We start from the raw sequence: 23,266 nt of genomic DNA on the forward strand, positions 1-23,266 counted from the left end.
TAGAGATCTTGTAGGTGTTTGTCTCTGACTGAGGGATTGGAGCAAATGCAAGATCCGAAGTTGAACACTTTATATTCTAGTATACCTAAGGACCCCAAACAGGGATTACACTTCTCTTGTACTACGCATTATACATTATACAAACAACACAAGGACAGTTCCTGCCTCACACAGTTCACAATTTAGGATTTAAACAACACTCAATAAGTGATGTGGTAAACCCAGGACAAACAGCTACAAAGCGGGGGGGGGGGGAGAGAATCCGCCCCAGAATGTTAAAAGGCCCCTACCTATCCACTGAGGAGAGGTGACCACAGGTTAATAAGGTTCAGATGAAAAGTGGTTGCTAGAGAACCAGTTGGGTTCAGCTGACTCCAACTGCTTGAGCCCTTTTAAAACCCTCCCCTGTTAGGAAAGGGGGGGGAGTGAGGAAAGCAGGGAAGCTGCCAGTAGGCTGGGTGCAGCAAGACACCGAACCTTTCCAGGAAGGGAGGCTGCATTCCCTCCCCAGAAGGGAAAGGAAAACAGACACAAGGGACTGACTGAGGAAAGGTATAGCCTGACCTTGTACCAGCTAGAAGGACTGTCTTGCCCAAAGCTGTGTCTCCAAGGCTAAAAAGAACTGAGCCTGCTGAGGTGAACAAGATACTTTGCCACATGCAATTTCTAAATATGCAATGCTTTTGCCTCTTCAAGCCATAAAATCTAAATTAATTGTAGGTTTTAAAAACTATATAAAGCAGAGGACACTTATTAGTATCTGGGTTTGACTTTGATCTTCCCCATTACTGTATGGATGTTGTGATAATAATAAATATTGTCTACATATGGATACAGCTGTAAGGAAACCTTGCATTGAGACCTTCTGTCCTGAAGGCAGTTCTTGTTGGAAATTACTTTTAATTGGCAGGTTGTCATCCATTGACTTGGGGAACCCTAAGTAGATTTATCTACTTAATGGATGAACAAAATTAGACCAGATTGTTTTCAGACCAGTCTGTGCAGATTAGTCTACAGCTAACGTCTGAGGATAATTACTTTTAAACTGCTTCTCATTTGTAAATGTTTTCTGTGCAGTGTGAGCTGCTTGTCTTCATTCTGAGTTTTCCCCACTCTCCAAATGCAAACACATACCAAAAGGACTGAAGGTAAAAAAATCCATTACAGTCTACATACCACACAGACTATGCTGACAGCTTGTGCCGCACATTCTCAAAGAAACTGCGGAACCACCTGATCAACATCCTCTACAGCACACAGGGAGAGATTAAGAATGAGCTCTCAAAACTGGATACCCTCATAAAAAAACAACCTTCCACACAAACTTCCTCATGGCTGGACTTTACAAAAACTAGACAAGCCATTTACAACACACACTTTGCTTCTCTACAAAAGAAAAAGGACACTAAACTATCTAAACTACTACATGCCACAAGGGAACACAACAGTGGTTCCCTTAACCCACCCAGCAATATTGTTAATCTATCCAACTATACTCTTAGCCCAGCAGAAGAATCTGTCCTATCAGTGCCAGGCCTGCCCTAGAGCAAAATAGTGGACATTTGTGATTTGTCGCTGAGGCGAAAAGGTCAATTACTGGGTGACCCCATTTTTGGAATATTGTGTTGAGAACACTGTCGTGGATTTCCCACTCATGTTCCTGTGAGAAGTGCTTGCTGAGGTGGTCAGCTGCAGTGTTTGGGCACCCTGGTAGGAATGATGCTGCAATGTTTATATTGTTGCGGATGAGGAGTTCCATAAATTCATGGCTTCTACGCATAGCAAGTAAGACCTGGCTCCTCCTTGGAGATTGATGTAAAACATGCACGCCACATTGTCGGAGAGAATAGAGATTGAGGTTTCGCGTATGAGTGGGAGGAAGTGTCGGCATGCATTGTGTACCACGCGGAGTTCCAGGAGATTGATATGTAGTCGAGTTTCCGTCACAGACCACTTGCCTTGTACACTGTGGTGACCCAAGTGGGCACCCCAACCTATCAGGGAGGCATCTGTTGTAATAGTCACTGATGGGGGGTCTTGTTGAAAGGGAACCCTGGAGCATACATTCCCTGGCTGTGTCCACCATTGTAGGGAAAGGATAACCCTTGGTGGTAGTGTCACACGTCTGTTGAGAGAGAGTTTGCTGGGTGCATAGACTGTGCTCAACCAGTGCTGCAGATAGCGCATATAGAGTCTGGCATACTTTGCTACAAAAGTCGTAGCTGCCATATGTCTCAGAATCTGAAGGCATGTCCTCACTGAAGTTTGTGGGCTGATGGTCACCGTGTAAATAAGATGGGTCAATGTAGTGAATCTGTGGTTTGGCAACATTGCCTTGGCTTGTATGGAGTCTAGGTCAGCTCCGATAAACTCCAATCGCTGGGTTGGTTCCGGGGTGGATTTCTTTTCGTTTATCTGTAGACCTAGCTGGTGAAACAGGTCTATTGTGGTCTTCAGCATGCCTGCCGTTTCTTGTCAGTTGGCACCCCTGAGAAGGCAATCGTCCAAATAGGGGAAGATTATGATTCCTTTGCTTCATAAATGTGCTGCTACTACCGCAAGCGTTTTTGAGAATACGGGGGGAGCAGTGGACAGTCCGAAGGGAAGGACCTGTATTGGTAGTGGTTGGGTCCTACTGTGAACCTCAGGAACCGTCTGTGGGCAGGATGTATTGTAATACAGAAGTATGCATCTTGGAGGTCGAGGGCTGCAAACCAGTACCGCGCATCTAGCGCTGGGATTATTGTGGCCAGAGTGACCATTTTGAACCTGTGGTTGAGTACAAACCTGTTGAGTTTTCAGAGATCTAAGATTGGTCTCCATCCCCCTCCTTTCTTCTCTGTCAGGAAATATTTGGAATAAAAACCCCTCCCTGGTTCTTCAGCACACAGCAGTAGGAGGTGGTCTACTTCCTGTTGCAGAAGGTGCTTGTGAGAGGGGCCCTGAAGAGGGACAGGGAAGGATGGAGGGTAGGGGAGATGGCTGTGAAAGGAATGGTGTCGCAAGACTGTATGATCTCCAAAACCCATGGATCTGTGGTTATTGCAGCCCAGGCATGGTAAAATGGACATAGGCAGTGACCAAAATTGTGGGATGGGGTATCTGTTGGCGCTACAGGTGTGGGGAGGTCGTGCATACCCTCAACCAAGACTTCAAAATTGTGGCTTAGCTGTAGATGGACGAGGCCTGGTTCTGTGGAGCTTGTCGTCTCTGAGCCCGTTGTTTGGATCTGTTCTGAGTGAAGTATCGTGGTTGTTAATGGTTAAACGAGGTGTCTCATGACTTCTGGTATGGTGTAAAGTGAGGGCGTTTGTCAGGCAGTGGGTATATGCCTAGTGTATGCAGTGTCACACGGGTGACCTTCATGGTATGGAGCACATCATCTGTTTGAGACGAGAAAAATTTCTCTCTATTGAAGGGGAGGTTCTCCACTTTTAGCTGTAGTTCTTTTGGAATTCCCGAAGCCTGCAACCATGCTGTTCTTCTCATAACCACAGCTGTTGCGGTTGTTCGGGCAGCTGTGTCCACTACATTTATTGAGGCTTGCAGCGCTGTGCGGGCTATTAACTGACCATTGTTGATAATGGCGTTGAGTTGAGGACGTTTATGCTCGGGGAGGTCCTCCATGAGCTCTTTTATTTTACTATAGTTAGAGTAGTTGTAATTTGCTAGTAGAGCAGAATCGTTGGCAACTCTAAGCAAAAGAGTGGGTGAGGAGTAAACTTTCCGCCCAAAGAAGTCCATCTCTTGTGTTCTTTATCTTGCAGTGAGGAGCGGCTATGAGGCTGTTTCCTGTGCTGATTGGAAGCGTCTACTACTAGAGAACAGGCTTGAGGATGTGAAAACAAAAATTCCATGCCTTTGGCTGGAATGAAGTATTTTCTGTCAGCCCTTTTGTTGGTGGGTGGTGCCAATGCCAGTGTTTGCCATACTACTTTCACAGGCTCTATTATAGCCTCATCCATGGGGAGGGCAATCTTGGTCGATGATGCCGGTTGTAAGATTTTTAACAACTTATGTTGTTTCTCCTGCACTTCATGTAAGGCAATTTCTTGGCTGTTTGCTACTCTTCTGAAGAGTTCTTGGAACTGTTTGAAGTCATCTGGTGTCGTAGGGGTGGACGGTGTCACCACTTCGTCTGGTGCAGAAGATGAGTGTGGGGCAGGTGGTGAATCATCCAGGTCTGCCTGTGATAGTATCTCTTCCTCTTCTATCTTGTCTCAGGGGGGTCAGAGGTTTCTCTATGTGGTAATGATGGGTGTACTCTGGAACCTCTTGTTGCTGAGGAAGGGGGACCAGAATAGGGGTTCTGGTATGTGGGCCAAGGACCCCACTGTGGCCACTGCATGGGGTAAGGTGGTAACGAGTAAGATCAGTGCTGCGCATACCAAGGCTGTGAATGCTCGGAGGGATGAGGCTTAGGCTTCACAGCATTCCATGTAGGTCTCATCTGTGATGGAGATGAACGTTGAGAGGAGAAGCGGTTGTCCTGCACATCTCCTTCCTCACCACTTTGCATGGAGAGTGGTGCAAGAGATGAAGGATGGTACCGTGCTATGTAGCTCGGGGAGTGTTCGGTGCCAAGCAGTGGTGACTGCGGTGCTGAAGAAACTGCTATGTCAGCAGGACGCAGGAGTTGTGCTGGTCCCACCTTGCAGTTGCAATCGAGCATTGGAGCGCTGGATTCGGCTTGTTAGGCGGCAGCAAGTCTTGGGTCAGTGCCAGTGGCGGCAGCATTGATCGCAGTGCCGCTGCCTGTGCCGCGCTCTGCACCGGGGTAGTCGGTGCCGTGGAGGAGACTACACATCTCAATTCCAGTGTTGTGCATTGGGGCTCAGCAAGGGTCCACTGAGGGACGGTGTCGGAGGAGCCCGGTGCCTCATAAGTGCTCACCCTGGATGAGTAGAGCACTGAGGGTAAACACCTTGCTGGGGAAGCTCTCTTTTTCTGAGGGACCCTTGCTCGAGAGGTCGAGGCTCGCTTCCTGACAGTTTTGGAAGTCGGAGCCTTATCAGAGCTCAGGGATCTCGGTTTATGAGACTCCCCGGAGGACGTCTCTTGCAGAGGTTAAAGGGATTTCTCCAGCAGAAGCATTTTCAAGCAGAGATCCATGTCACGTCTTGCCTTTGTTATTAACTTGGTGCAATGTTTGCATTTCTGGGAGATATGAGTTTCTCCCAGACAGCGAATGCAGGATGTGTGGCCGTCAGAGACCGGCATCGTTTCACAGCAGGAGTCACACTTTTAAAATCCTGTTGAGCCTAGGATGACTACAGTTAAGCCTCTCCCACCTCTCAAGAGATAAGGGTGGGAGTTAATTGTAATGGTAAACTGGAGAAACTGTTTCAAAACGGGGAGTTAAGGAAAGAAAAAGTCTTCTTCTTTCTTCTCTTTTCCTGATTTCAACTACCTAAAAGGGGGTTCCAAAGAGGATGGATCTAGACTGTTCTCAGTGGTAGCTGATGACAGAACAAGGAGTAATGGTCTCAAGTTGCAGTGGGGGAGGTTTAGTTTGGATATTAGGAAAAACTTTTTCACTAGGAGGGTGGTGAAACACTGGGATGCGTTACCTAGGGAGGTGGTGGAATCTCCTTCCTTAGATATTTTTAAGGTCAGGCTTGACAAAGACCTGGCTGGGATGATTTAGTTGGGGACTGGTCCTGCTTTGAGCAGGGGGTTGGACTAGATGACCTCCTGAGGTCCCTTCCAACCCTGATATTCTATGATTCTCCTTTTTTTTTTTAAAGAAAAACCTCTAAGAGGAACTAAGGAAACTATGTAACTATGTATGGACTCAGACTAACTAAACAATGTACTAAATATAGACTACAAAGAAGTTCCTACGTAACTTTTTTTTTTCCCCAGAAAGTATCAGAGAGAGCAATACCACGGAGCTCCGTCTGCAGCCGAGGATGGTTGAGAAGGAACTGAGGGAACGGTCGGGGGAGCGCACACTACAGGACGTGCCAACGGCTACACGAGACAACTCCTGTGTGCGCCCTTCCCCCAACCGAGTACTGCTGTGAGAAATCTCCAATCTCTGGCGCAGGGACACACCGACACCTAGAGTGGAGCACCCACAGGGACACCACTCGAAGAAGAACGTTAATTCACTCATCTTGCATGTATATTGTGTTCTTGATTACTTATTAGGACCAGGTTTCAGAGTGGTAGCCGTGTTAGTCTGTATCAGCAAAAATGAACAAGGAGTCCTTGATGCACTACAAAAACTAATTTCCCTTTGCTGATACTCACACCTTCTTGTCAACTGTTTGAAATGGGCCACCTTGATTGCATTGGCCTCATTAGCCCTACAAAAATGATTTTCCCTCCCTTGGTATTCACCCCTTCTTGTCAACTGTTGAAAATAGGCCACTTCCACCTTAGTTGAATTGGCTTGTTAGCACTGCCCCCCCCCACACACACTTGGTTAGGCAACTCCCATCTTTTCATGTGCTGTGTATTTATACCTGCCCACTGTATTTTCCATTCCATGCACTTGATGAAGTGGGTTTTAGCCCACGAAAGTTTATGCCCAAATAAATGTGTTAGTCTCTAAGGTGCCACAAGGACTCTTTGTTGTTTTTATTAGGACCAGTGGTTCTCTAACTTTAATGTTAACGTTTAATATGTGTTTAAAATTCCGTGTACCATTTTGTGAGCGAACGCCGCTTATGAACCTCCTTTCATGCCCTATACCCTCATTTCCCACTGCTTGCTTCTCAAAGTACTTCATTTTGCAAACAAATAGACCACAGGTAAGATGTGCTGAATCAGAGTGTTAAATATATACTTTATTATACAGTATGTGCAATGTGAATGAGTTATTTCTAGAGAACATTAATTTTTACAGTTCCTGACCATTCTGTGTTTACATTCATCTTAAACTTGTGGTAAAAATGTATTTGCAATTGGATTTGCTGTTTACTTCAAAAATACTTTTTAAAAGATCCCACAATATGTAGCACCAGATTTCTGTACTTTCTCAGTACAGTAGAACCTCAGAGTTATGAGCACCAGAGATACAAACTGACCAGTTCATTTGGAACTGGAAGTACACAATCAGGCAGCAGCAGAGACCGAAAAAATCACAAATACAGTACAGTTATGTATTAAATGTAAACTACTAAAAAATAAAGGGAAAGCAGCATTTTTCTTCTGCATAGTAAAGTTTCAAAGCTGTATTAAGTAACTGTTCAGTTGTAAACTTTTGAAAGAACTATAATATTTTGTTCAGAGTTACGAACATTTAGAAGTTCTGAACAACCTCCATTCCCGAGGTTTTCGTACCTCTGAGGTTCTACTGTACTATTTTATGGTCATTTCTGTCCCACAGATTTCCAACTTTTCTATTCTCTTTATACTTTGCAGAGTATAAAATGTCCATACCATGGAATTTATTTATAATTACTGAATTATAAGCATCGCCCCATGTAACCAGTGGCAAGTGGAAATTATATGCTGGAACTGGAAATTCTGGGACAGTCTTACTCAAACTATAAAACATTTAAAGAAATTAAAATGTAAACGGAATTAGTTTAAAACCATTACTATTCAGACTATAAGGTCTTCAGCAAAGAAGGCCATCATGATAATGCATACACTAGTAAAACTGTATTGTAAAGTTACTGCACGTGAACAGCATGTTTTCATCCTCCTTATTTCCCCCTACATCCCACAAAGTTAAGAACATTATTAGATCTAATGAGAGTTCATTTGTCTAAGAAAAATGAATGGCAGTTAAAAGAAAAAATGCACCTTGTATGAGTGACCACTAATGAGGTTGCTGTAGTCTACTATATTTGGCAAAGTTTAGAGTATAAATTGATCCCATTATTGTGGTTTTGCTTCCACCTACCAACAGCATTTAGCTTACGCCATCTATATGAAGAAGCAAGCATATGTAAAACTGTAAATAGCCTGTACTTCAGTCTCCTAGGGAAAAGACATTCCATGACAGTTTGGCACTATTTATACAACAATTAGACAAACTGTACTAGAACTTTTTAAACACATAAATAAGTAATTTTGGGCATTAAAAACGGGGGTTTTTTTAGCTGTAGATGAGGCCTAACTCAGTGCTCCTGCATCTAGATTCTCTTACTGCCCCCATCACCATGATATTTGAACTCCATCAAACAATTATCATCTAATTTCCCTGCACTGTTTCACCAGTATGCTGTAATACTATAACATTTCCAAAGAGCCCACTAATAATCTGCACTTACAAGTGCTTCCTGTGAAACTCCAGTATCTTTCCTTGTAGTCTTTCCTGGTTTGGCAAGTATTGGTTTGTTTTAAGGTGATCACGATCCACAGATTCATCAAAATCCCCAATCTCAGCTACGATAAAAAGTAATAGAACATGTCAGAATTTAAAGAAACAATACTTGAGTAAAGAAAATAAAGTTAATAATCTTCAATTCTAACTTTTCTATAAAATACCATTTACATAGTACTTTAACTTGTTTATTTGTTTTTATAATGACATTTATTGGCATTCCCACATTTACAAGTTTTCACATGGGGGGTTTCCCATAAGAGACAGGAACAAACTATCAATGAGTTAACTTTATCTCTAAAAAGTCGTATCAGACTAATTCCTTCCAGTACTGTGAATTCGGAAACCATGGTTGGGACTTAAGTATGGTCTACATACAAAGCTGCAGGGCAGTTTAAATGCAACTTCGTGTTTAGCTTGCATTTGTAATTTACAGGTGCAAACTAAATGTATTTAAACAAGGTTTAAACTGATGAGTGTCCACATAGGGCTTTGCACCTTTTAATTAAATTAGTTTTAAACAGATTTAAGTTAAACCAGTGCAATTTCTGTGTAGACAAGCTCAGAGTAGTTTTGTAGAACCATGATAAACATATTTCAGTTTAAGCTTCAAAAAGGATTGTTATAAAAACATCAGAATTTTTTTAAACATAGTTATGAAAAATACCATGAAAGTATCATGTTTAAAATTAGGCTGACCTATAAAACCTAGAGGTTTTAAACATGAGCATCTTGTAAATATATTAAGCCCAAAATATTGATATTCCTTTGTCACCTTTGCTTTTCCAGCATCCTAAGATTCACTCCTGAAACAACCTGGCCGCAGATGTTGATACTTACTCAGCTGTTCCATGTTGATTTGAAGTTCTCTCAAAAACACAAGGTCGTGCTAGAAAATCCTTGGCAAGTTTTCATAGCACAAATCATTGGACATTATGTAAGATAGGTTTGGCCTTCCAATAAATGGAGTCATATTTTAATATTGTGTCTGAAGAGGTGTTTCTTAAACATTTTTGGTTTGGGTGGGAAAGCAGAAAGGAAGAATGTATCCCCTTTGTCTTATATTTAAGATTTGTAAATACATATATCATTGCTTGTCTCCTTTAATCCTCAGGGCCAGATTTTCAATGCTATTTTGGCACCTAAATGCCTTTGAAAATCTGGGTTTAGGGCCCTCAGGGCAAGCATCTTGAGGGTCCTAAACAGAAACCAAGTCGATTCAGCCTCCACCCTCACTCCCAAACAGGAGCCCACCACCTACTTTTCCAATTCTCCCTTCTAACTCTTCCTAGCAACAAGTCCTTCCCCAGAAGGACGATATTCACACTATCAGGCCTGTTTTCTTGTGTTGCCAGATTCCTGCTCTAATTCCCTCCACTTCCTGCCTGCCCTCCACATGTACGCTGCCTTGTAGCCTGAAGTTGATTTGGAAACTGGCATTGGGAGTAATTAAGGCAGATAAGAAGGGCAGGCCAGAAAATGAGCAAGGTTACTGGCAGTGGGAGGCAGAGCCAGGTGAGAGTTACAACAGATAAGAGTCTTGACTCAGCCCCACCTTCCAGCAGCCAAAACGATATTGCTTTTAAGCACAACACTCCAAAGTGGCCTCCTTCTCAACCCCATTAAAACTGGCCAATCCTCATTGTGTTAAACACATGGTGATTATCCAGTATGCAAAAGGTTAAAGATTAACCAGTTAAGTTTATCAATATTCGACTTGTGAAATAGAAAATACTTGTTTTAGGGGGTTTTTTTTGTGGTTTTGTTTTTGTTTTTTAATTATCAACGTGCAGGTAATGCTTTGTATATGCTGATATATGATCTGGTTCAGTTTAGCAGTGGCAATATCAGTTGATGCTGGGACAGCCAACATACTAACACTGCAGAAGATGAGAGATGATCAGAGCTGCTGTGTTGTCACTGCAGGTTAGTCGTTCCTCTGCCAAGTCTCTCTTGATTTGTAATGCAAACAGATACCTAAAAAGGAAAAGTTCAATCTTTTGATGAGCTAAAGAAAACAACTCAACACTACTTACATAATAAGCAGCTTCTACAAATATTCTTCAAAAAGTACACAAAACAGAACTCTTCATTTATCAATGACAATCACATAAAATTAAAAAAGAAGTAGATAACATAGCTACATCAAATCCCTAACCAATCTGGCCACATAAAGCAATTTAATAGTGTGATGGAGTCAACTGACATAGAGGAACCAAAGAAAGGAAAAGCCTAGCTCTTTGAAAAGCTTGGCTTATCAGAAAGCAGGTTTTAGAAAGTTTGTTTAGACCTCAGGATTAGATCTCGGTCATGGTTCAGAGGGTTTCACCTACCCACACAGTGGGGGACGTGCATGGCTACTAATATTTTATTAGCAAAGTATGCAGAGAATGGGAGGAGTCTGGGGTCTTCTAAAACTTCTAACTCAGCCTGAGAAGATACAGCACTGGGGACAGATGATATTGGATTTGAGACTTTGGCTGGAGCTTACCTATTTAAAGAAACCATGGACTGTTCAGTGAGTAAAAACTTTAGGCAAGCCGATATACCAGTAGTTGTGGAGAAATGTGACTGAATGCAATGGGTGAGTCTGCTGATGTAATACTTGTGTTTTAAGAACTTGTCAGTTTGTCCCCCATCCCTGCCCTTATGTCGTAGGCAAACCATCTTGGCTCAACAGTGAGTACCTGGTGATAAGTGCATTTTTACCCCCAATCTCTGTTTTAAGAATTGATACTATCCCTTTGTAACCTCAGCCATCAAACCTACAAACTGACTTGCTATTCATTCTGTGGGAGAATACATCAGAGCCTTTAATTTAACTGCTCAGCCCATCCTTCAGACCACTGTTCAGATGGTTTGGGACTTTGTGTAGAAGCTTTACTGGAAATTGAAACAGACTCTCTCAACTTCCCACTTCAAAAAAAATTCTAAAATGAGCATACTATCAGTTTTCTTCTTGATCTATCACAAAACCTGCTAGGTACACATTACTCTTAATTTATAGGTTTCAGAGGAACAGCCGTGTTAGTCTGTATTCGCAAAAAGAAAAGGAGTACTTGTGGCACCTTAGAGACTAACCAATTTATTTGAGCATGAGCTTTCGTGAGCCACAGCTCACTTCATCAGATGTGTACCGTGGAAACTGCAGCAGACTTTATATACACACAGAGAATATTGTTTCATATTCTCTGTGTGTATATAAAGTCTGCTGCAGTTTCCACGGTACACATCTGATGAAGTGAGCTGTGGCTCACGAAAGCTCATGCTCAAATAAATTGGTTAGTCTCTAAGGTGCCACAAGTACTCTTAATTTATAGTTGGGGAAAACACCCAACTATATATTTATATTAGAATAATTAAGGTTCTTTGATATAGTCAGTGTAGAGCCCATTGTAGGTGCACATGTATCTCCTGTGCACGAGATAACGGTCTTTTGAATAGCAGTTCTGTCAGGATTGAGCATGTGCCCTGTAGCTCCTCATGCTTCTATGCAAGGGCATAAAGGGTGTAATGGTCATCACACTTCCTCAGTTCCTGTGCAATTCAAAGTGCATGTTAGCTGAGATCACCAAAAGCAGGGATAAAGCAGGGGTGGGCAAACTACGGCCCATGGCCACATCTGGCCCGTCAGGCCTTTTAATCTGACCCTCAAGCTCCTGCCAGGGAGCGGGGTTGGGGGCTTGCCCTGTTCCACATGTGCTGTGGCTCTGCGTGGCTCCCAGAACCAGCCGCATGTCCCCCCTTTGGGTCCTAAGCGTAGAGGCAGCCAGGGGGCTCTGCACACTACCCCTGCCCCAAGCACCAGCTCTGCAGCTCCCACTGGCCGGGAGCCATGGCCAATGGGAGCTTCAGGGGCGGCGTGCAGAGCTGTCTGGCCAGTGCCTCCACATAGGAGCCGGAGGGGGGACATGCCGCTGCTTCTGGAAGCTGCTCGAGGTAAGCATCACCAGGAGCCTGCATCCCTGACATCCTCCCATGTCCCACTGCCAGCCTTGATCCCCCTCCCTCCCTCCAAACCCCTCAGTCCCAGCCCGGAACATCCTCCTGCTCCCCAAACCCCTCATCCCCAGCCCCACCCCAGAATCTGCACCCCCAGCTGGAGCCCTCACCGCCTCCCAACCCCCTGTCCCAGCCTGGAGCCCTCTCCCACACCTTGAACTCTTCATTTCTTACCCCACCCCAGAGCCCCTATCTCCAGCCAGAGCCCTCACCTCAACCCCCAATTTCGTGAGCATTCATGACCTGCCATATAATGTCCATAGCCAGATGTGGCCCCCAGGCCAAAAAGTTTGCCCACCCCTGGGATAGAGGGTGGGTTGCACAATTCACACTCACATCTCAAAGACGCAGTTACTGTAGGATAAGTAACAGTTCTTTATTCTTTGAGTATGTGTCAGTGTGGATCCTGTGACGCTGCACTCTATATGATTTTATGAAAGTATGCTGATGAGTGTGAATATAATGTAACTAAAATATGCTTCATGCAAAAGGTCTCTTGTAAGATTACAAAACTTATAATCTACTGAGTGTGGTCATCCTATTTGTATAAATGTATCACTCTTGTATCTGAAACTAGAAATATGAAATATAACTCTGAGGGCCTATTGTAATTATGCAAAGTGTGGGCCATTAATGGTGGTTTGGAATCTTGATGGCTCCCACCAGCCAGGACAATTGACTGTCGATGGCTCTGTTTGCAGATTTCAGAGTAACAGCCGTGTTAGTCTGTATTCGCAAAAAGAAAAGGAGTACTTGTGGCACCTTAGAGACTAACCAATTTATTTGAGCATGAGCTTTCGTGAGCTACAGCTCACTTCAGAAGTGAGCTGTAGCTCACGAAAGCTCATGCTCAAATAAATTGGTTAGTCTCTAAGGTGCCACAAGTACTCCTTTTCTGTTTGCAGACAGGCCTTCCTGTGAGTCAGGCTGGGAGGAATGAAGTCTTGGGGTCTCACAGGACATGTGATCACATCACCTGAACTGGAATCCATCTTTAACCTGGTGTTTTTCCATTGAGAAGGAGGGGTGGGAATCCAGAGGAACAAAGGATTCCCGTCTTATGCAAAAGATATATAAGTGGATGGAACAGACCAAGAAGCGGCAGCCATCATGAGAAATCCCCTAGCTACCACCTGAGCTGGAACAAGGGCTGTACCAGGGGAAAGGATTGTGCCCAGACTAGAAAGGTGTCTGGTCTGTGAAATAAACTTATTGAAACATCTCTAAGGGTGAGATTTTATCTGTATTCAGTTTTTATTACTGTACTCGACTTAGACTTGCGTGTTTTGTTTTATTTTGCTTAGTAATTCACTTTGCTCTGTCTGTTACTACTTGGAATCACTCAAATCCTACTTTCGGTATTTAATAAAATCACTTTTTACTTATTAATTAACCCAGAGTATGTATTAATACCTGGGGGGGCCACACAGCTGTGCATCTCTCTCTATCAGTGTTATAGAGGGCAAACAATTCATGAATTTACCCTGTATAAGCTTTATACATGGTAAAACGGATTTATTTAGGATTTGGACCCAATTGGTAGTTGGGCATCTGAGTGTTAAAGACAGGAACACTTTTATAAGCTGCTTTCAGTTAAGCCTACAGCAGTTAGGGGACATTGTTTAGACCTGGGTCTGGGTTTGCAGCAGGCTAGCGGGTCTGGCTCAAACCATGCAGGGCAGTGAAGTCCTAAGCTGACAGGGAAAGAAAGCAGGAGCAGAAGTAGTCTTGGCACATCAGGTGGCAGCTCCCAGGGGGTTTCTGTGATCCAACCCGTCACAGATCCTAGTGTAAGTGACTGGCCAGCAGTACATCTTCGGGATGTTCGGATGAGAAGTATCAGCTGCCTCTGTCAAACAGAGATTGTAGTACTGCTCTACTGAAGTTGGCATCTATCCTGTCAGCTAGGTACAGTGTAGAATGCTTGACAAGAATCGGGGGGAGGGGGGAGAATTACTCCATATCGCTGCCTTGCCACATTCAGAAACTGGCAAATTTCTGAAACAGGGGGAGGATGTCACTTGAGCTCTGATGGAGTAAGCCTTGATGTTCAGTAAGAGATGTACACCAGCCAATTGGTTACAGTAAGATACATTGTGTTATCCACTTAGATATTCGATGTGATGGCCTGGCCTTTGGACTGCCCAACTATAGCCAGAAATAACCCAGGAGACAGTCTGAACAGCTTGGTTTTGTTGATGAAGTAATATAAGGCTCTGGAAACATCCAGTGTATGCAACTTCTCTCCTGATATAGCATGGAGCTTCATGAAGAAGTTAATTCAAGTTACCTAATTTTTATTCCTGGGGGAATTCTGCATCACTGTACTTGTGCAGAATTCATGTCCCCCTCAGATTTCTTTGCTTCCCCACAGAAAAATGACTGCTCACAGGAAAGCAAAGGGAAACTGCAAGAGCCATCATGCGCCCCCCTCAGCAACACAGGCAGCTTGACTCAGTAGAGATGTAAATCACTGCCGCGGGAGCGGAGGGCTGGGCAGTCATGTGTGAGAGAGAGAGAGACTGACTCTCTGCACTCGGCGTGGAGGGGCAGGGCTTCAGAGTGTTTCTGAGGAGGCAGGCATGGGACAAGCTCTGTCCCTTCAGGCAGAGAAGAATGTATCAGCCTGCCTGCTAAGTAAATTGCTCCTATTGTCTTTTTGAATTCCCCCAGGAGTATAAAACAGGTATAAAAGTTTTAAGGCTCCTTCACATTGCCAGAGGGGTGTAAAGGACAGTATGGCCTTATAAATGCTTCTGGGGTTTTCGTGATTTGAACTGGTCTAAATTTTTGGACTGAAAAAATGTCCTATCAAAATGTGCTTCATGAACGGTTTGCTACTGACCTTTCTGGAGATGATCAGTAGCCAGTGTAAATTGTGAGTTTGATTCCCCAGCCCCCATTCGCTATGATGTAACACTGAGCATATGGCTGCATATATTTGTTGACTAATAACTAGAAATAAAAAGTCAAACCTAGCTACATTACGATCAGGCAAGGGGGTTTGAGGATTTCCTCCAGTGCTCCCCACTCCCATTCTCCATCCATTGTATTGTAGTTTAAATAAATTACCGAAATAATGGAAACCAGAGTGATTATATTGCCTTATTTTGACAAATAAAACATGCAGAATTTTGCAGAATTTTAAAATATCGTGCACATAATTTTTAATTTTTTGGTGCAAAATTCCCCCAGGAGTAACTGATTAAAATAGAACTCAGACCACCTTGGGGATGAAGTTTCAGCACTGCCTTGTGCCTATGAAATGCCGTGTAGGAAGGGTCACCCATAAGTGCTTGAAGCTCACTCTCTCTCCTGGCTGAAGTGATAGCAACTAGGAAGACAATCTTCAGTGAGATGAAGAAAGAAGCATTCTGAAAGGGGCTTGCAGGGAAGCGCCTTGAGTATCAACAGGACAACATGGAGGTCCCAGGCAGCAGCAAGTTCTCTGACTTCTGCTACCTCGGTAGCCAACTTTCTCAAAACGCAAAAATCAACAGAGAGATCCAGCACAGGATCCAGTGTGCAAGTGTTTCCTTTAGGAAATTACTCGGACACATTTTCACGGACCGTGACCTAAGGCAGAACAGCAAGATCCAGGTCAATAAGACAATTGTTATTCCTACACTCCTTTATGGATGCGAAACCTGGGTGACCTATCGACAGCACCTCAAGAGTCTGACTGATAGGTGTAATAGGAAGAAAGCCTGAGATATAAACCCTTGTATTAGAGGCCTGGTATGAGGCTTGAGCTAAAGTAGTGGGCAAGCTTTGCTGATATAAAGCGAAGTTAGCAAAAGTTAAGCTGTGAGCAAATGTCAGGCTCTGCTATTTGAAAGTTTACAGAATTTGGCAAGAACAGGGCTAATATTGCAGAAACATACATTTTTAAAAAGTGCTAGACACAGAGTACTTAAGCAAACACATTTCAGAAGAGTGGTACCAAAACATCCCTATATTAAGAATGGTACAAAAATATTTCCCAAGGATAACAGGAACATACTGACCGCTTTTAAAAGATACGGTCAGGGTGACAGTGTAATAGAGATGTTTTGACTGAACCAATATGTACAAGGAGATGGGTGATGACGAGGCACGTCAGGGGGCAGTAACTAACTATGTTAGAGGGGCAGTACATAACTTGTTTGTATTAGGTGTGACAAAAAGTTCTGACCTTGTCTCAGTGGGTCCTGCTCTTCTTGGTGGATTATGCTAGCCACAGAAGCTAACTGTGACCCCAAGGCCTTCGTGGCCTTCCTCTCTTTTTTTGTCTTCCTGGTCTTTCAGGGGGCTGAGAACAGATCCTGAGAAATCTCAGCAAACATGAGGGGTTGACTTTCCTCCGGCGACGAGTCGCTGCCCTCAGGGTCCCCACCTCCCTCCAGGCTCTCCGGGGAGCAAGGGGCAGGGGGGGGAAGTAAATTATCAAACCCTGGTTAGTCCCTCCTAAGGACTACAGGATATGGGAGTTTAGGAACTATGCCCACTGTCACCTCAATGGGGTTCCCCTGAAACTCTGTCTCCACATTTGGATGGTGGGGTAATGGCCCACAGCCCCATGCATGCACATCACTGCTACATGTTTGGCTTGTAGCAGCTGGCTACTTTTTACCAGCTTACCCAATATGAGGGTGATTGCACTCCCAGAGTCCACAAGTGCTGTAGTCTCTGCTCCGTTTATCCTCACCGGCCTGGTGGACTTATGCAGGGCTAAGGCGACCCCCACGAGGTGGATAAGGGAGCACGGGACCTCCCAATCCCCCAAAATTAAATTGTATAGGATCCTCGGTGCTGGGACACTGTGCTGCTATGTGACCCCATTCCCCACATGCATAACATCTATAATTGCTTCTAGTCACTCTCCTATCGCGTGAGTTGGGGGTTTAGTCCCAGGGATCTCCCCACTCAGGCCAATCCCTTCCTTCTGCGGTCCCCGCTGGTTTTCGCCCCCCCCCCCTTCCACCTAGGACTCCCCGGAGATTTGGCCACCCAAACTTCCAGGGTTGGGGTTGGGAGCTTGCTCCAAAAGGGGCCTTCCTTGGGCAGTCGGGTCAATTCTCTCACTGTCATCCATCTTTTTAGCAGCATGATCATCTCATCATGGGTGGATGGATTATCTGGCCTACCCATTTGCGGAGATCTGGTGGCAGTCACCACATGTAATGGGCCATGACCAGGGTCCCCAAAATCTCCTCTGGGCTACATGCCTCGGGCTGTAACCACATCCGTGCGAGGTGTATGAGGTCGAATAGCTGGGACCTCAGGGGTTTGTTCTCCTGGTATTTCCACTCATGGAACCTCTGGACCCGTACCACTGCCATCATCCCTGATCATGATAGGATCTCTGCCTTCAGCCGGGAATAGTCAATGGCATCCGTGGGAGGCGGGTCAAAGTAGGCCTTCTGGGCCTCTCTGCACAAAAAAGGAGTGAGAATGCTGGTCCACTGCTCCTGGGGCCACGCCTCACGCTGAGCAGTCCTTTCAAATCAGAGGAGATATGCCTCTACTTTATCTTCCGACATCACCTTTGCAGACAACCAGTGGCCCTCAGGGTTCGCGTCCCATTGGACCCCCGGACCTGGGTGGTGAGGATTTTCAACTGGTCCGTTACCTCTCGAAAGAGGGCATGATCTTGGGTTGCCTGGCCCATTAATAATTGGTTGGTTTCCTACTGTAGCCGCATAGACTCCTGTTGTGCCATTGCCTGAAACCGTGTAGCCTCCTGTTGGAGCACTGTGGCTTGCACCAGAGCTCACACCACCTCGTCCATTGTGGTACAAAACAAAACCCCAAAACCCCAGTGCGCTTTTTTTTTTTAAACCTCTCTCTTCTGCCATGCTCTGAAAGACTATCCCACTGGTAACACCAGTTGTGACAAAGCTCCGACCTGGTCTCAGTGGGTCCTGCACTTCCTGGAGGATTAGAGTAGCTTCAGAGGCTCATTGTGACTTTCCACATAGCCCTTCTCTCTCTAGAGGCAAAGGTCACAGCCTACTGAGCCATTTTCATTGTAAGCCAGCAAGGGAGGTGAAGAGAAGCAACCCTCCATTGCGCAGTCTCTGTTGTCTCACAGTCTCAGTGAATTAATCGGGGAAGGGGGGAGCCTGGGCCCGCCCTCTACTCCAGGCTTCGGCCCAGGGACCTAATAGTAGCAGCTATTGGTAGCTGGCTTTTTGGAAACAGGATGAGTACAATTCCCCAGGCCACTTACCCACAGCAGCCCCCACTGCCTCAATATCTACTTAACCCTTACCTCAGGGCCTCCTTCCTTGTGCCTGATACGGTTTCTACTGCTCAGTTTCTCCAGCAGCGCGGCTTCCTCCTACTGCTCCTGACACATGCGCCCACCTGACTAACTGGGAGGCTTTTAACTAGTTTCAGCCAGCCCCTGATTGGCTTCAGGTGTCCCAGTTAACCTAGCTATCTTCACTGCTTTTTGGAAGGATCTTAATTGGCCCCAGGTGTCTTAACTGACCTGGAGCAACTGCCAATTGCTTACCCTGGTAACAGGTATTTGTTTAGCCTGGGGCTAATATATCTGTCTCCCACTACTTTCCTTAGCCATCTGGCTTTGCCCCATCACATAGGGTATGAAGACGTATTTTTGAGAGAGTGTTTTGGTCCAGCCAAGGGAGGAATGGAAAGTCCTGCCACTCACTGAGCTGCGTTTATTGTTATGGGCATAAATGTTTCAATATTTTTGTAGCGTTTTCCAGGTGCTATTACCATGCTTTGTTGACAGTAAACCTGGCCTGGTGTCTTCGTATCTTAACTGATTTTGTGGTTATTGGATGGTTTGCTCAAGGTTTGCTATACTGGCTGTTTGCGCAGAGCTGGGGCAGCACACAGGGAGAACACACACACACACAGATACACACACAGCCAAACATCTAATCATACTGGTGACCAATGACCACTGATCTGGTAAGTAAGCGAGCTGTCCTCTGTAGAAATCACAATCTAACATGACAGAATACCATGAGCTAGGGAACCCCCTTATCCCCTCCATGCAAAGCTGAACATCTAACCACAGTAGGTAGGTCTTCAATAGATCTTTGAGGAACTTAAATACCATTGAGTAGGAGAAGACAGCACAACCATACATGTAGACAGCATGCACAGATCATTGCAAGGTGGACTGTAAAGGAGCTGAACAAAAGGGTGCAGTGTTTCAGATGAAGCAAGTATTCTGTGGCACTAATGCCTGCATAGCGTCCAGGACATGTTCTGCTGCCTATACTCAGAACCTCTTCCATGTCGACAAATAAGTTTTTCTGTGGATGTATCAGGATCTCCTGATCTGTACCAGGACTTCCTGGTCTTGTCTAGAGCAATCCCTACCTGTGGTACTTAACTAGCCAATATCCTCATGCCTCACCTGAGGCAAAACTGTATCATTCAATACCATCCTTGGGGTCACACTCTGAGGATAGGGGAGAAGAAATCTTACTCAGTGCTGCTGAAACAGCACTGAGGAGACCTCTGTACTGGTTCCAGTGACGGTCACTGATTCAATGTACAGTCTGTCTGGAGGCAACATCAGTGCTTCTATGAATGCATATCTCAGGCTCTTGATAAGCTTGACCATTTGTGCTAGTAGCACGTCTCCTTTTCCAAGTGCACTCCCATCTTGGTGGAGGATCTGAAGGCTGTGTTTTTGAAGAAAGCGATGTTCTATGTCCTCCTTGCAGAATGATCCTGAATGGTGTTTGGAGTTACATTTTTGCTCCGTCCCACTTTGCCTCTGGGTGTCAGTCTTCTGTAAAAAGGATATGGGGTGGCTGGTTCTATCTCTGCCAGTGCTGAGATTGACATTGTCGGTACTGGCTTCAACATGATCCTCTTCACACATTTCTTCTTTAACACCCTATTGCTGGGTATGATGTCTGCTTGATGGATTTGCTGGCTGACACAGACTCTTTTGCCTTCATTTTGGTGTCATTTCCTCTTGGTCTAAAGTCACCTGTATGGATTGCTCAAGATGACGTCATATGAGCCTAACATGCATGGATTTGCAGCCATAGGCACCAACTAAAATATTAGTTGGTGCTTAGCACCCACCGGCAGCCAGCTCCCCACCTCCGCTCCAGTGCCTCCCGTCCGCCTGCAGCCCGACGATCAACTCCTCCCCCTCCCTCCCTCCCAGCACCTCCCACCTGCCACAATCAGCTGTTCCACAGCATGCAGGAGGCACTGGGCGGGGGAGGGGGAGAGAGGATGGAACAGGGACAGGGCATGCTCGAGGGAGGGTGGAAGAGAAGCGGGAGTGGGAAGAAGAGGGGCAGGGGTGGGGGCTTGGGAGAAAGGGTGGGGTGGAGGCAGGGCCTGATGCAGAGCAGAAAGAGGCAAGATGGGGTGGAAGTTTGGGGGACGGGGTCGGGTGGGGGCAGGGCCTCAGGCGGAGTGGGAGATTGAGCAGCTCCAGGACCCGGAGGAAGCCGGTGCCTGTGCTTGCAGGTCCTCAAAGAAAATTACCAGCACACTGAACACCTGTCCAAGATGTGGCTCTCCCCCAGGCAGAAGATGCAATGACTTTGTCCATCAGTGAGGGGAATGAGGCAGTCACAAGACTGGCAGGGTTTGAACCCTAATGGTTTTGAGTCAGCCATAAGGCAAGAAGGTTGGCACAAAGCGCCTCATCCCACTGTGCGGGAAGAGAGACACCAGACTTTAAGTCCAACTTGAGGAAGGAGAAGAAAGAAAATAAAAATGAAATTTCTTCACCCAATTAGCAAAAAGGAATGAATTTGAAACTCTAATAAAGTAGTTGGTTTCATCTTGCTGCCACAGGTAATAGTGAACTGAGGGAGAGTCCCGGCCACTCCATCCTTTATGACCTTGCACAGGACTCCAAGGTATTACAGGGCACATGCATGACCCTGACAGACCCTGCTGTTCAAAAGATTCCAATATTGCATAAATATGCACCTACAGTGGGATCCATCCTAACACACATTAAAAGTGGAGCAGCATGGGAGAAGGTACCAAGATGCTTACTGAAAGTGGATGATGAAGAGTGGCATCATGGCCTTACTGCAGGTGGGACATGACATTTTGATAGTGACAGAGATGGTAGTGATAAATCTGGAAAGGCCTGGCAAGGGAGGACAAGTAGCTTATGTTCAGTGCAATAGAGAACGGAGAGTAAGTGGAGGGATGCAAAGAAATGGGTAAAAAGAAAAGGAGTACTTGTGGCACCTTAGAGACTAACAAATTTATCTGAGCATAAGCTTTCGTGAGCTACAGCTCACTTCATCGGATGCATTCAGAAAAGGGTGACACAGTCAAAGCATTGGGCTAGGAAATGCTCTTTGAAGCAACGTTTGAATAGATATGAGCAGGGCAAGATCACATTTGACAAGGCTAGAGAAAAGGATGTTACAGTAATCAAAACAGGACAAACTTTTAGCTGTGAGGATGAATAGAAAAGGCTGTGCCTTAGAGATGTTATGCAGAAAAAAAATCAACAACATTTAGACATAGCCTGGATTCAGGACCTTAGAGAGAGGTCCAAGTCTGATATGAAACCCAGGTTACAAGCCTGAGTCACCTAAGATTATGAGGACGACACAGATGTGGGACCTAGGTTTGTGCTGGCAGGAGGAGAGGATGGAAAATCAAAGTGAAGAGAGGAAGAGGAGAAGGTAGAGGTGGTGAGAACTATAGAGAGGTGGTGGTAACCAGGAAGGAGAGATGGAGCCAGTTGGGGGAAGGAGGAAGACAGCTGCTATGATGCAGAACAAAGGTGTGGTGAGAGGCAGATGGACAAGATTACAACTATCCTAGGGAAGATCTGTTACAGGTAGATCTCTCCAATCACATTACCTGTTGGTGATGAAGGGACAGGACCAGAGTACATTTACAGATAGTAACTGCTTAAGATATCAATTATTTACTAACTTTTAAAAATCTGACATAAGTAACATGCTAAATATGATAAGCATATCAGCAGAAGCTGTTATAGATGTAATCTGCTACTAACCTGTTGGATTCTTACAATTTGATAATTAACCATTTATTAAAACATTTATCACTTAATCCTTCTAGAAACTATTTATAAATGTACGATATAAAGAGTGACTGTTTCCTCTATACAACTGCCTCCTTCAATGGTAACACATCACATGTTCGGTAGGCAGAAATTGTCCCAGCTGACCTGCACTGTTATCTATTCATGCAAACTTTCACCAGTTTTTACAGCCACAGGGATCATCTACCACCTGAATCATTAAGATAGGTATTTCTGTTAGAAATGTGACTTTCTAACAGAAATGCTCCCCAACCTTCCCTAAAAGATAATCTTTATTGTTATAACAGAGAAAATATCCTCTTAGGCGAGCTTATTTCTGTCTTCCCTTCATTTCCATATTTTTAACCACTAACGAACATTAATTACTTTGAAAGATATTTTACCTGGTATATTCCTCTTGCAGTTGACCAGGGTCAGGAGGGAAAAACTTTACAGCTAGATGAAGCATTGTATTCTTTGGTCCTATGAAAAAATATTAAACAGTTTTACAAACATAAATATCTCTATAAAGAATAAGGGAAGGACTTATAACAATAGAATTTTAAATGAATGAGACAAAACAGGCAGTTTGAATTACAGAATGTTCTGTAATGACCTATGATATAAAAAAACTTAGCAATAGCAGTAATATTGTGTTAACTTTGAATTTAGCACTTCAGATCATTGAACTGTGTCACCTCTAATTAAGAGATGTTGTCACTAGATCTGAATATTACAATTGCTTACTGTACCGTTACTAAATATCAGCATTCTGATTATCAAAGAAAAGGCTTAATGTTCTTCAGCCAAGCGGAACACTAGCCAATCTTCATTTAAAAAGTATATTATACGTTTATTAATAGATATATACTATCTTACAAGGAATTACAGTAATTCCACTGAGATAATAATGACAATTATTTAATCATTACTCTCATGCTTTATCACCAGAACACCATTTTCATATAATGCAA

At 44.5% G+C, this 23,266-nt stretch overlaps 1 protein-coding gene across 14 annotated transcripts in view; it reads right to left on the minus strand.

Moving 5' to 3' along the window:
* Positions 1-23,266, minus strand: part of FARP2 (FERM, ARH/RhoGEF and pleckstrin domain protein 2) — a 213,956-nt gene that overhangs the window by 106,468 nt on the left and 84,222 nt on the right. For all 14 annotated transcript variants that reach the window (XR_012669925.1, XR_012669926.1, XM_075132309.1 and 11 more), the window contains 3 exons: positions 22,697-22,775; positions 10,161-10,258; positions 8,229-8,343 (listed from right to left, as the gene is read on the minus strand). Coding sequence is in view for 12 of the 14 variants with exons in the window: in XM_075132309.1 (XP_074988410.1) it covers positions 8,229-8,343; positions 10,161-10,258; positions 22,697-22,775 (292 nt within the window). In the remaining 2 variants the exon portion in view is untranslated. The remainder of the gene's footprint in view (positions 1-8,228; positions 8,344-10,160; positions 10,259-22,696; positions 22,776-23,266) is intronic.

The sequence above is a fragment of the Caretta caretta genome, chromosome 9 (genome assembly GCF_965140235.1).
Source record: "Caretta caretta isolate rCarCar2 chromosome 9, rCarCar1.hap1, whole genome shotgun sequence".
Taxonomy (NCBI): domain Eukaryota; kingdom Metazoa; phylum Chordata; order Testudines; family Cheloniidae; genus Caretta; species Caretta caretta.